Source organism: Drosophila sulfurigaster, chromosome 2R, assembly GCF_023558435.1.
Source record: "Drosophila sulfurigaster albostrigata strain 15112-1811.04 chromosome 2R, ASM2355843v2, whole genome shotgun sequence".
In the NCBI taxonomy this organism is placed as follows: Eukaryota; Metazoa; Arthropoda; class Insecta; order Diptera; family Drosophilidae; genus Drosophila; species Drosophila sulfurigaster.
The window spans coordinates 14056588-14071621 of record NC_084882.1 but is presented as its reverse complement, the minus strand read 5'-3'; the positions used below and the strand labels follow the sequence as shown (position 1 = coordinate 14071621).

The window sequence follows — 15034 nt, the reverse complement described above, 5'->3', positions numbered from 1 at the left end:
TTAAATCGAAATAAAATAAATGAAAATTCTGTAATAAATGAAGTAGCAATAAAATAAATTTTCCTTTCAAAATAAAATAAATGAAAATTCTGTTCTTATATAATTGCCTATTGGAATCATGCGAATAACTTCCTTGAGCAAATTAAATATCTCACATGCTGTTATATAACTCTCTGTCTTATTAAGTTCAATTAAAATCGCAGCAATGACAACTGGCAGGCAATAAATAACCCGTTAATGCACTTAATTATTCAACAACAAGCACAACAAAGTTGCTGGCAATCTATAATTTACAAATGGCTTTACATGCTGTACTATAATTTGTTTTTTATAACATTAAAAAATAAAAGGTTTTATGAGAGAGAGAGAGAGACACTTGCACGCAATAGTTTCAAGTTACGATACTCGGAAATTTGCCGTTTCCAGATACAGTTCACACCAGAAATAGCCAACGAAATATCAATTTACGCCCAGTTTTGAGCAACATCTGTTCCAATGTGCCGCCCGACCAGGAGGAAGGGGAAGGGGAAAGGGGAGTGCTGTGTTGGGCTGTCCATCAACAGACGAGCCATATCGCGATGGACACCAGACTGTGTTCCCCACAGTTCGAGTCCGAGTCCGAGTATGAGTTTGAGTTCCAGTTCCATCTTCAGCTCCGGCTAATCAGTCAGCGAGGCACTCAGCGAAGCGTGAAACGCAATTGGCCCGATATCTACACACACATTCAATTAATAAAATCAACAACAACGACAGCAACTGTCTGCCTTCCCCCCTCAGCGGTATCTGACTAGCTGGCTAGCTGTCCGACTAGCTCAGTCAATGCCTGGCCATGAATGCCACAGCTAGTGGCAAGGATATCTGGTCGCGTCGCCTGCTCATTGGTCTCTATCGTGCCGCCCGCTGGTTGTCACTGCTCTCATGTCGCCTCGATGTGGAACGCGATCGCATTGAGCTGAAGGCGCCACGTCAGCAATGCAACCGATTGTTGACCATCATTTGGCGCAGCATTCTCGTCAACATCTATTGGACCATCATACCCGATGTGTTTATCCGAGCGCACAAAACCGAGAGCTATGCGGATGTGTTTGCCATGTTGCAATCGGCCTCGGTGATCCTTTTTTGCCGTTGGCTCCTTTATTGTTCAGGTGTGCGCCGAATCGCGTTTCATTGTCATCTTGAATCGCTATATCGCACTCTATGGCCGCATCTGTGCGTTGACTCAATCGCCGGAGTTGTTTCCGCTCAAGTTCAGTGTGTTCTATGCGTTGAAGTTGCTGTTGACAATCGGTGGCTGCCTCTATGAGTTGCCACAGCTGTTGCCGATGCGGCACATTCTGCATGGCGATGTGGGACACATTCTCACCGGCATCATTGGCATTTACATGTGGATGGGCACGCTCTTTATGCTCGACGCCTGCTTTCTGGGCTTTCTCGTCTCTGGCGTCTTCTATGAGCAGATGGGCGCTCACATTGGCGCAATGCTGCTGGGCATGCGTTCCATTGATCTCATGGATGATGAGACGCAAACGACGAAGTCGCTTCCTCAACGCTACAGTCATTATAGACGCATGTGTTTGCTGTGCGATCGTGCCGATGAACTGGAGGCATGTGGCAGCATCTACAGTGAACTGTATCAAGTGACGCTCAGTTTTCGCAGCATTTTCCAATTTCAAATCTTCTTCTACATCTATTACAATTTCATTGTGTTGCTGCTAATGCTCTACGAATACATCTGGAACTATTTGGATGATGCCCACGAGGCAACGGATCTGGTGCCGCTGATCATGGTTGCCATCAAGCTGGGCAACATTGTGCTGTTGATCATGTGTGCCGACTATACGATCAAAAAGTCACAATTGCCACAGATGATGCCACTCGATATTGTCTGCACCGACATCGATCAGCGTTGGGACAATAGCGTAAGTTCAAAATGTATCTAAAAGTATGTAAAGTATCTAAAAGTGTCAGCCATAGGTGGACATGTTTCTCAGTCAACTGCAGACGCAACAATTGGAGATCAAAGTGATGGGCATTTTGCAGTTGAACAACGAATTTATTCCAACCATTCTGTCGGCTATCATTACGTACCTGTTCATCTTGATTCAATTCGGTTTCACCGGTGGCTTTGATGTGGTTGAGGAAATTGCCAAACGCAATTTGTCAGCGAGAAACTAAAGATGAGATTTGCAGATGTGATTTGCGAATGCTTGACAAATCCATGAAGTACATATCTCAAAGTCGTATAAGATAAGTGTCTTTTTTTATTCGTTAAATTGTTCTTTCTTCATGTTAATGTGAACATCTGTACAGATGAAATTCTTTTCATATTCTAAGCTTTCACATTAACTCAATTCGATTTGACAGCATGAAACTAAAATTGTTGCAGTAAATACAGACAATATCTTAAAGAGTAAACGCATTTTAATTCATGTTTAAATACCCATAATAAATACATTACTTAAATTTCTAAACAACAGTACAAATAATAAACTCACAGTTGTACTTTTAATATTCTTTTTCATATTCTAATCTTTCTGCTCACCTTGACTCAATTGGATTTGATAACAAGAAACTAAAAATTTATGCAGTATTTGTGTTATGTAGTTGTATAAAAAATTTAGAAAGCATCTTTAAGTGTAAACAGATTTTAATTCGTGGTTATATACTCATCATAAATACATTACTTACATTTTTTAAACAACAGTATAAGTAATAAAGTCACAGTTGAACTCATAATACTCTTTTCATATTCTAATCTTTCTGCTCACCTTAACTCAATTAGATTTGACAGCAAGAATTCAGAAAGTATCTTAAATATAAATCTGAGAAATTATATGTACATATATTATATAATTCTTTAAATGTTTTTTAATTAATGTTAACATGTACAAAAACAGTACAGATAATAAACTCACATTTGTACTCTTAAAATGTTATTTATCGTATAAGCTTTTTGTTCACCTTGACTCAACTCCAATTGACAGCAAGAAACTAAAGATATTTAAAGTATCTTTGATGGTTAGTAGCATGACAAATTCTGAAAAGAATCTAAATATAAATCTGCTTTTTAATTATGTTAATATATTCATAATAAATGCCTTGCAGTAACGTAACAAATCTTGCAGTTGTAATTTGAATATGTGATTTATATTCTAATCTAACTGTTTACCTTGATGCAAATCAGCTTAAGCGATGGCTTTCGTGTGCTTGAGGAATGTTGAACACCATTTGACAGTAAGAACTGAAAATGTTGAATAGCATTACAAATTCAAAAATACAAAAAAAATCAAATAATACAAAGTATTTACAAAGCAATGTTCTTGTAATATTATTCTTTGAAACCTTTTTACTTCACGTTAATATATTCATAATAAATTCTTTGGGTGCATTTCGTTGCAACAATAAAGATAAATTCACTATCTTGACTCAATTCAATTTGAGGGCTAACTGAACCGTAGGCAAGAAACTAGAAGTAGTTGCAGTAACTTTTAATTGCATGACAAATACAAAAATTATCTCAAAGCCAAAGTAAGCATCTATAGAGCAATGAGCTCATTATATTATTATTTAAATGCTACTACTATAATATAATGTGTTCTTTACTCGCGTTAAAGATAATAAACTGACAGTTTTACTTTTATTATTATTATATTAGCTCAAGCAAATAAAAAAACAGCTGTTGCTCTACAAGAATTTGCGTGCTATGTGTTCGTCTCAAAGCCTATAAATATTTATTCTATTAAATTGGGTTAAGGCTGCGGCATTTTAATGATAGTTGCAAGCGATTGTAACATTAAGATTAAAGTTGTTTCTGTTGCTGCAACTTTGCTATGCATTTCAATTCAGGCCAATGGGTCAATAAAAATAGATTTAAATACGATTTCTTGAAATGATTTAAAAGGTCAGTGCTCCACATGTTTGAAGCAAACCAATTAACAAAGGAAATGAAAAGCATTTGAACTGACTGCGCAGCCATTAGAGGAACACACATAGTACTACATTATGTATGTATCTTCCTATAGATAAGCTGGGTATAATTTTATGGGGTATGACTAACAGGATGGAAGAATTGCTTTCTCAGCCTACGCAATCATTTGTGTAAATCTCCACCACAAAAATTTCTTCGACTTCTTTCACTGAAATTGTATTTTGAAGTTTGGGTTTTTAAATTCACGGTGCCCATATTATCGTTCATTATATTGTGCCCCATTATACTTGGAACTTGGCTGGACTGATACAATTCGGTTGCGATGGGTGGTGCTGAGAAGTTGGAGCTCGTTAGGCAGCTGAGAATAACAAGCCGAATTCGGAGCTAACACGGTTGTAATTATCATAGCTTCGTCTGTCTGTCTGCCTGTCTGACTGTCCGACTGTCAGTTCCTGCTCCGCCCACTCCGCCCGCACTTCTCACCCCTCTCATATTATCAACATCATCATCTACAAAAGCGTCTTTGTCTTTGATTATTTTTGGGCGCCAGCCGAGCGTAACGCGCATGTCACGCCTATTATTCCCGTACTTGCCCAACTCCAACAACCGCATTTATAAGGTACACACCAACAATATATCGTATATACGTTACGTATATCCAGTCGAGAGTGCAGGTATACTTACTATATGTGTCGTACATATGTTCAACGTCGAGGTTAGTCGGCGGTGTCGTCAGCTGAACCTGAACTCAGCACCGTTGCTGACCCCCGAGCTGTCTGGCTGTCTGTCTGTCTGTCTGTCCGCCTATCTCGATGTCTCTCTCTCACTCTCTGTCTGTCTTTCTGTCTGTCTGGCTGACTTTATTCTGTAGTCAGTGTGTGATCCGCTTGGCAAAATACCCGTGCACCGAACAAAAGCAAACAAAACGGCAAAAAAAAAGCACTAAACCAAAATAAAACTCGCAAATTGTGATATCTCGAATGTGAGGCGCATATTAAATACACTTTGATAGAATAATCACAAAGCAAATCAAAATTTTTAATTTAAATATGTACTAAAATCTGATCTTTTGCTTTTGAACATATATTCACTTTATAATATTTAAAAAGTCGTTAAAATTAAATACAAAAATACAAAATAGTAATTGTAGTTGCATAATAAATACATCTTGATAGAATAATTATAAAAGAAATCAAAAAATTAAATTAAAATACCAAAATCTGATCTTTGTTCTTCTATAACTAAAAGTAAAATAAAAATTTTAATTGTAACTTCTACATTCTTATGTAAACATATAATTTTCTATAACTTTATGCTTATGAAAAGAAAATATCATAAATTACTATGAAATTTACTCAAACATTATTTCTTTTGAAGAATATCAATTTTGATGAATTTGACATTTAGTTAATTTATCAATAATATATTTTTTATATTTTTGGATCAATAACAATAAAAAATTATTTGCCTGAAACATTATTTTCCTTTGAAATTTTATCTTTAGATATCAAGCTTTTGCAAACTAACTTATAATATGTGTTAATTTATTCTTTAAACCATTCAAGATAATTCTAATTAAAAGTAACAATAAAAAACCATTTATATTACAATCATATTAAAATATTAAAGCACTCATAAAATATGATACAATTAATATTTAAAGTTAAATAACTATAAGAATTTAAGCAGACATAATTTATATTATTATTATTCATTTATATTATTATTATTCATAAGATATGATAAGAACTGAATTCAATTGACTCCTAATTAATTTGACAATAATCATATTTTTTGTTTACCAATTCTCAGTTTACAAAAACAAGAATTTAATATGTGTAAATTTATTCTTTAAAGTGCTTTATATTAAAAGCAACCCAAATCAATTTGTTATCAATATGTTGAAAGTACTTTAAAACTCATAAGATACGAAACAAGTATGTTATAAACTCTAATCAAATAAATAACTCAATAAATATTACTCATAAATTCTATGTGATTTGTTGAAATTATAATTAAGTGAGTCATTATGTATTTGATTTTTGTAAACTCAACTTTAATGACAAAGAAAGTGCGAGTTTCATAATTAACTCAAATGAATACAAGGCAATTTTCACTCGAATTTTCACATTACATTATCAAGGTAAACTACCCTCTGAAAGAGTATTCAACAAAGCAAAAAAGACAAAACTCAGCAACGTTGCAACAGAATTAATTTTTGTTTTTGGTCGGCTGCACACACTTTGTTGCCCCGAGTTGAGCTATGCTGATGATGGCCAAGTTAGTAGCTCCCAATTCTTTTCCTGACACGGCGCATTCAAATTTCTGTTTGGTTTTGGTTTTTTTTTCATTTTGCACATTTGGAGCTGTTGGCCAAATGCTGCTGCTGCTGTTGTTGTTACTGCTGTTGATGTTGGCTGATCAAGCCATGCATATTTCCGGCCATTCTCAGTGCCAAGCTGAGGCATTTAGTCTGCTTCGATTTCCTGCCGCGTTCTGGCCATTTCAAGTATTTGCAATCTACTTAATTAACCAAGTTCCCCACCGGCTGATGAATTTGAAAATTCTTGGCACACCCTGCAAAGGGAATGGGTATGGGAAAAAGGGTGGGGTTGGGGGCAAGTACATATGACGGAACAGCTTCAAAAGCGTACTTGTAGCATTGTTGTCCGCATGCCGGCGCCGCTGCAGTTGAAAGATGCCGCACACGCCAACAGAGGCCCCCCATAAAAAGGGCTCAGCTCCCATATATGTGTGTTGTTGTGCATTGCTGTGGTTACTGCGGTTGCCACTGTACTGAGTGAGTGTACTTCACACACACAAAGTACGGGCAGAAGTTTGCGTAAGAAGCAAGTGTGGAACTAGCGGCATATTCAGAACTAATTAAATACACATTCCCCACACACACTCACTTGCTTATCACAACACAAAAGCAACGAGCGCTTTGACCTTTATTCTCCAAGCCAAGCCGCAACGCTCCTTAAAAGAAATAAAATACAAGAAAAGAAAAGAAAAGAAATGCTAAGAAAATAAAAGAAATGTAAAGAAAAGAATTGAGTGAAGCGGTTCTCACATTTACTTCAGCCTCCCATTGATAGCACAGCGCATTAGGCGTTTAATTAACTAATTAATTGTTCCCAGAAACAAAAAAAAAAAAAACACTTTAAGATTGTAAAACAAGAGTTTAATTCTACACCTCAGCAATTAGTAAGCTGAGACTTAGATGATGTATTTTTAGATGGATTTTTATGTGTTTTATTTAGAGGGGTCTTTCAATTCTTTTTTATTCAATTCTTTCTTTATCGCCTTGTTGTCAATAAAGTCTTGTTAAAGAAATATCCATACATGATGATAAAGTACTATTTGATTTCATTGCATTTTGAAGATTAGTCATCCCAGATTAGCATAATAATATAAAAATAATAATACTAATATTTCTAGTAAGCTGTGAGATTGCCACAAACTGCATTATCTATCACCAACAAGTTATAAATGATGTAAAAAAATAAATACGGGATTTGTATGGTACTTCAAGCATTAAAAAAATCAGTAATTGGTGTTAAACAATAATAATAAACTTGTTAAGCTGAGATGAAGTTGACTAAAAGATACATTTCACAAGCAACAATAGCCAACAACTATTCTATCTATCATCAATCACATAGAGAATCAAATATAATAGCTATTTTGTATTGTCAGCATTTTAAAAAATTGTGCTAATTGTTGAAATAATAAACACAAATAATAAATGTGTTAAACTGATGTTTAGATGCCTAAAAAAACGGATTTAATGAGCAACGATAGCTATAATCATTAATGTCTATCAACAATCAAGTCTAGCTAAAGACATTCCACCAGCATAAACGAATAAATATCACAATTCTATTGTTCTTCTAACGTTTTTTAGATCTTTATCAATTGGCAAAATAGTCAACAATAATAATAAATCTGTTAAGCTGAAATGGATAAAGATGGATAAACACTAAAAATAATCGCCAAGAATTATCAATAAAATAAAAGTTTGCATCCATATGTTATTTGTATTATTAATCTTTTCTTTTATAAATATTTGTGTCAATTGGCAATAAAAAAATATAAGCATAAAATGAGATTTAAACCATAAACTTTTGGTCTAATTCTTTGCAGAAATAAACTCTCGCTAATGACTTGTAAATAAAAGAATCGTAAAATTTGTTATTTGTTTTGTTCTTTTTTTTGCAATTTGTAGATCAGTATCGATTGGCGAACTAAAAAACAAAATTGAGAAATGTCTTAGATTAAGATTGAAGAATGATAGATTGAATGACGATTGACAAAAACTTTTTCTCTTTTGCATACAAAAATCGCTAAAAATTATCAGCAAATAAGAGAATAAAGATAATATTGGTTTTGTTTTTTTGCAATTTGTAGATCAGTTTCGATTGGCGAAAGTATCAACAATAATAATGAAGTTGATAAACTGAGATTTATAATAGATTCAATGATCATTCATAGTCCAAAACTTTTCATTTCATCAAATAAAGGAATAATTTATTTTGTTCTTTTTGCAATTTGTAGATCAGTGACGATTGGCGAAAGAATAAACAATAATAATGAAGTTGATAAACTGAGATTTATAGTAGTTTAAGAGATAGATTCAATGATCATTCATAGCCCTAAACTTTTACTCCATTTATAGTAGTTTAAAAGAGACGATTGGTCATCCATAGCCATAAAGTTTTACTCCATTTCTTCGCATCAAAAAACTCCGTCAAATAAAAGTAGAATAAAGATGATATTTGTTTTGTTCGTTTTTTTGCAATTTGTAGATCAGTGACGATTGGCAAAAGCCCTAACAATAATAATGAATTCGATAAACTGAGATTTAGTAGTTTAAGAGATAGATTCCAATGATCATTCATAGCCCTAAACTTTTTCCCCATTTCTTCGCATCAAAAAGTCTCCGCCAAATAAAAGAATAAAGATGATATTTGTTTTGATCGTTTTTTGCAATTTGTAGATCAGTGACGATTGGCGAAATAATAAACAATAATAAATAGCAGCATCATCGGCTGCGGAGCGTCGACGCGTTGTATGACGTCTATTTATTAGAGGATACTTTCACTTACGAATGGCCAGAAACAAAATAGAAAACAGAATCGTGCTGTAGCAAGTGCTGATGTTGTTGCTGTTGTTGTTGTTGTTGGTGGTGGCTGCTGTGTTTGACTCGAAACTGGAACTGAAACGCTGAAAGTGGGAGCGTGTGCTCGTAAACGTGACACAAACAAACAACATTATTTGTCATCTCATACAACAAGTACAAGACCCGTATCTTGGAACGTGACTTCAGTGCCGAGCCAAGGGAAGTGCTCGATAAACAAGCGTGCCCGAATATGGTCTGAGCTCAATTTAGAGAGCAGGCTATACAAATTCTTATAAAAATAATAACAAATAAGCGTATAAGACGAAGAAGTCGATGTTATGTGCAAAATGCATAGTAAATCAAGTGGGTAAACAAAACAAAACAAAACACGCAAAAAAACAGAGTACAAAAAAAAAAAACAAAACATTTACTAAGCTTATTGAAAATGAGAACCTCTTCTCTCCATCTACTTATGGCCAGCAACGGGGCAACACAACACAGCAAATGCCAATACTCGTTTTGGCCTAAATACACAAGGCGTCAACAAGTGGCCATGCAAGCGTTCCGGTCTTTAACGAATCTTCGATGGCCTACATAAGAAATAGGTCGAAATAACGACTTCAACTGTAAACACCGCAAAACATTAGTTTAATACAAATTCACAGCTGGCAAAGGCAGCAAAAAAAATAAAAATAACTCGATTCGGTACTCGAACTACACAAACAAGTTCTCCATAAGATTGCAAAAATGATATAATAATTTTATACTTGGTACAATAAAATTACAGAACAGGCTTGTCAACATAAAAATAAATACAACACCAAACAACATTTGTAGTAAAGAAAACAATTATAATCGGCTTAAAATGTTTTACAAATTAAAAAAAAAAAATAAAACAAACTATCCATTAATGATTTTACAGAAACAAGGTATCAAGGTATTACAAATGTAATAATAATTGATAGATTACAATTAAATTACAGAACAATTTAAAAATGTCTTACAACGTAACAAAAATAAATTGGAAAATAAACTTTTCTTTATAAATATTGTAAAATTAGATAATTGGCCTAAAATGATCTTTAAACTTAAGAAAAAAATACAATAGTTATTGAAGATTGAAGAAAAAAAGCATGTGGGTGATCGTAATATTAATTTACTCGAAATTCATATATTAAAAATGGTCAAATTATAACTAAATTTCGAAATAGTAATTAACAAACTTTTTGTTACAAAACCAAAATAGATAAACGGCTTAATCCTCCCGTACACAATTTAGTTATTATCTCTTGAAAGATTGTAAACATAAACAAAAATGCTATCAAAAAACCACAACAAATCAAATATTATAAAAAGTTGCCTAATATAGACAGTGGCATTCAACACATTGTATAAATTCTTTACGTTAATAAATCGATAAAATGTCAAAGATTATTTATTTTGGTTTAAAAAATAGATAAAAGTTGCCCATTTTGATTAAAATCAACAAAAGAATGTGCTTACTTAGCTTTTGGTGTGTATGTTATAGTATCTTATTTGCCACACTTTGTTGCAGTGGCATGAATCATGCGCATGCCGCGCACACAATTCGCAGCGCATTCAAAAGGTACGCGACCCCAAATCAATGCGTCATTTTTGTTTTTTTTTTGGGAAGGTTGTTTTGTGTTGTTTTTGCTGCTGCTGCCTAAGGCCGCTGCCACTGCGCAGCTGTTTGGCTCCTAATCGGAAAGCGCAGAGGGGTAAGGGTAAGGGGAAGGGGTAGCGTCTCTGGCACGCATACTCAGCGCAGACACTTTGTTATTTTTGTGTGTTCGATGAACCGAAATTGGTTCTGACCCACTTTCCACAACAAATTAACGCACTTTATGGCAAATGGAATCCACAAAAAACACACACACACACACACATATGTATGTCTAAGCACACACGACCAGCAATAGAAAGAGCGTAAGCAAAAATGAGCGAGGTCGAATCGGCTAGACTGAGAGCGAGAGCGCAATAGTTCGAGAGAGAGCAATCGCTGTGGCGTGGGAGAGGAAGAGCCAATTGGGCACAGCGTCGCAGTCGATGTCGACGTCAACGACAACGGCGATCGTAAAGAAAAATAATATCAATTTGTTGTTGCTTTTGTTTTATCTTTATGTTTGTATGTTTGCAAGTGTGTATGTGTGTAAGTAAGTGTGTGTGCGTTGCTTATAATTTACGCAACGCTCGCTCGTTTGTCGCTGTCTGTTTGGCTACTTGTCTTGTTGTTGGCCGCAGCACGAGATCAACAACCAGCCATCTGCAGGCAGCCGCCTCGAAGTCAGAGCAACAGTCGCTGTCGCTGTCAGCGTCGCCGTCTCCGTCTCCATCTCTGTCGCCGTCGCAATCGCAGTCGCAGTGACAGAGAGCAGCAGCACAGTTGTTGAACTTTTTGCACAACACACAGCTCCAAAATCCAAAATCAAAACCTGTTCCAAACTTGAAGCTTGCCACACGTCTCAGGCAAATCAAAAACACAAAACACACAAAAAAAAAAAGCTGGCTCAAGCGAACATCGTATAACGCTGCCAGGCCTCAAAAGCTTGACGTCAACGATGCGTCGCTGCTGCTCCCCTGCTCCCCACTCTCTCCCGCTCTTGATCACTCGCTTCATCTTGCTCTTGCTGCTGCTGCTGTTGTTGCTGTTGCTGTTGTTAATCTTTGTGACTGTACCTTTTTTTGTTGTTTGAAAACGCAAACTTGTTTGTTGTTGTCGCCCAGAGCAGCGAGCAGCAACGACGACGACGACGAAGCTTTGACTGTGCTTTCGTATGCTGTCTTGGGGTGTTGATTGAAATCGATCCCAAAAAGGGGAGCGATTTAGTTTTGTGGCGCAGCTGCTACTTTAATTCCTCTAGAATCTAGATGCGCTGACCTTGTGGCCTGAATCTCAATCTCGGCAAAAGATACAAATATTTTTTTTGCGCAAAGTGTCCATATGTAATTTAGGGGCATCTACTATAAAGTGGGGGGCCCCCACCACATGTAATTAATAGTGGAGTGCAGCAGCCTTCAGGCTGCCGATGTTGCAGTTGCAGTTGCAGCTTCTCTATATGTAGAGTCAGAGTCTGTACCACGCCTAGTGCTTGTCGTTTCTTTTTTGGAACGAGCGCATAAATGACGCTTTCCTGTGTACTTAAGGTGTCTAAACTTGACTACCGTGCTGTGTGTTGTGTGCTGTGGCTGTGTGCTGTGGCTGCTGCAACCGTAACCTTGCCCAAGACAGCAGCCACAGCAGCCAAGAACAGTCGCAAAAAGCCCCCAACCTGCTGGCTGTCGATGGTCATTATTTTAGCCAGCACTCAGGCTGAGGCTCAGTCCCAGTCCCCAGACTCTGGCAGGGAGAGCTGGCTACTGTTGGGCTTTTGGTTTTTGCTGTACCCGCCACAAGCAGCAGCAACAGCAGACACAGATGCAGATGGAGCTGCAGTTGGAGTTGGACTGGGAGTTGGAGTTGGAGACTCAAGAGGCAGCATGACAAACAGTTGCAGGCAAAGCAAATAATTAGTATACATCGATTATCTTGCGCCCAGGTTCAAACGTATGTCGAGACATATGTACGAGTGTTTGTCGATGTGTCTGCCTGTGTGTGTGTGTATGTATCTGTGTGTTTATTAATGCTTGCCTGTATGTGTATGTGTGTACCTGGCCCACTACTGGCTACTGTGCAATCGCTGACGCTGACTTCAAACTGGTCCAGCTTCAGCTTCAGCTCCAGATGTTGGCACTTCGCACACGCGCGGCTGCTGCCAATGTTGTTGTTGTTGTTGTTGTTGCTGTTGTTGCTGCTGATGTTGCTGTTGCTGATGTTGCAGCGCCTACGCGCGCGCGCGCCCATGCAACCCACAAAACAAGTTCGCCCGAAGCGAGTCGAGAGCATTCGCATTTCGCATTCGCAATCGCATTCGCCATATGTGCAGCCATAAAATGCCGCGCCAGAACTGTACGTTGCAACAGCCTCCAGTCCAAGACCCCAAGAGTCCCCAACCATGTCCATGGAGCAACAACAACAACAACAACAACGTCGACAGCAGCAACAGGCGACGTGTGCGCAGCTCGTGCCAATTCTTTGACTTTGAGTTTGAGGTTTCAACTTTAGCAGTTGCATGCGAGACGACAAAACGTTCAATGCTTGTGCATATAAATGCTTATGAACAAACACACATACATAGGCAAACAAGCACACACACACACGAACATTCACTTCAACACACACACATACACTCGTATACACAATTTACATTTGCAGAAACACCTTAGAAGGTCGCCAGCCTAGAGAAGGCAAAATCCACATTTGCATTTAATCAAAGTTGTTTTTAATTAGTTCCACAAACCGCAAATAGCAAAAAAACGCAAAAAAATATCGTTGTACTGTTGTTTAGCATGCGAATGTGTTTGCAACCGAACCACTTAACAACAAACATATTCAATAAATGAAATACATATATTTGCTTTGGATCCAATTCGAATTTCAGCAATTTAGACGAAACAAATCGCAAAGAGAAATGAGCATTAATTCAACGAGCATTTGATCAATTGATCGGCAAGTCATTAGAGCTCACTCTCTCTCTCCGTCTCTCTCTATCTCTACCGCAAATTAAATTATTTCAAGTCCAGTTGAAACTGTCTAATAAAAAACTCATCAAACACTGTTCAATAAATTGTGTCGTCAAAACCATTTAAAATATTGCTAAAATGCAATTTTTATACATTTTTTTTTGTTGAGAAAAACGAGATATGTCTTATATTTTAAAAAGTACAATAAACTTATTATATTAATATTTTCCGATACATAATCAATATATATGTAAGCATTTTATTTACTATATTGCTTAATTGTTTTTATAAGAAGTATTGCTTTAAACAAATCTTTTGTTATTATATTTTAAATTAATAAAATTTAAAAAGCTAACATTTAGATTAAAATGCATTTAGGAATTTCAACATAAATATAAACAAATCTTTTTATATTAATTTACATTAACATGAATTGTGTTTTACATAACATTTACGATAAAATAATACACCATTCAATAAATACGTTCAATAATTAAATATTAAAAATATTCTATAACTGAAATTATATTTTATTTCAATCATTTTCTTTATTAGTTTGGAATATAAATTTAAATCAACATATTAAATTCCAAATTTATTTCTGTACAATAGAGATCTTTTATATTTTTCAGATTTCTGACTACTTCGAAGAATATTGAGCCATTAAATACATAATGAGTAAACCACAAGTCTTTATAAAACATCGAATTTGTATTCTCCTAATTTATTCTAGACAATTAACACATTATACGATGTAATGATTAATGTTACCCGCACACATTAGCAAATACATATATAGTAAGAACCATATTACAATGGGTGAAGATTTTATGACGACTAATTTAGTGTAAAGTGCTGGATTATAAAGTTTTTGAGCTGAAATTACATTCCAGTAATTTGAACAATAGAGAACTGCGTGTGCAAAATGAAAGAGCAGAGAACATTCTATATGTATAACATAAGAAGAACTCGAGGTGTCTTCCGTTTGACGTTGTGGGCTAATGAGTTATCATCGGATGTTGTTCGCCTAAAGGCTTGCAGCTTCAACAAGGAAAGTGTTTGCTCTCATCATGGATTCCCTGGACTGCTACCGGCTACTGGACGATTGGCTACCAGCTCACAGCTCACAGCCAACAGCTACTGGCTATCGTACATATATAATCTTGATTGACTTACGGCTTTCAGCTGGTAATGATGATATTTTCATCATCCGTTTGTTTTATCGGAATATTCTTGGTGCTGCTGATGTTGCTGTTGCTGTTGCTGCTGATGTTGCTGCTGTCAGTTCAAGTAGCTGTACATTTGCCCAGATACCGAGTACTAGGCAAACTCGTGAAGAGTTAGAAAGAGCTAGGCTACCTGCACTTGAAGCACAACTTCAACATGAGCCGTGTGCTTTTGTG

General features: G+C 36.2%; 1 protein-coding gene across 1 annotated transcript; it reads left to right on the top strand.

Annotated features, from left to right (window-relative positions):
• Positions 1–576: 576 nt before the first annotated feature.
• LOC133838886 (gustatory receptor for bitter taste 93a) lies at positions 577–2262 on the top strand. The gene is given in 3 exon segments (XM_062270135.1): positions 577–1111; positions 1113–1919; positions 1975–2262. Coding segments are annotated over 3 exon segments (1290 nt in total). The 5' UTR covers positions 577–829; the 3' UTR covers positions 2176–2262.
• Positions 2263–15034: the final 12772 nt, after the last annotated feature.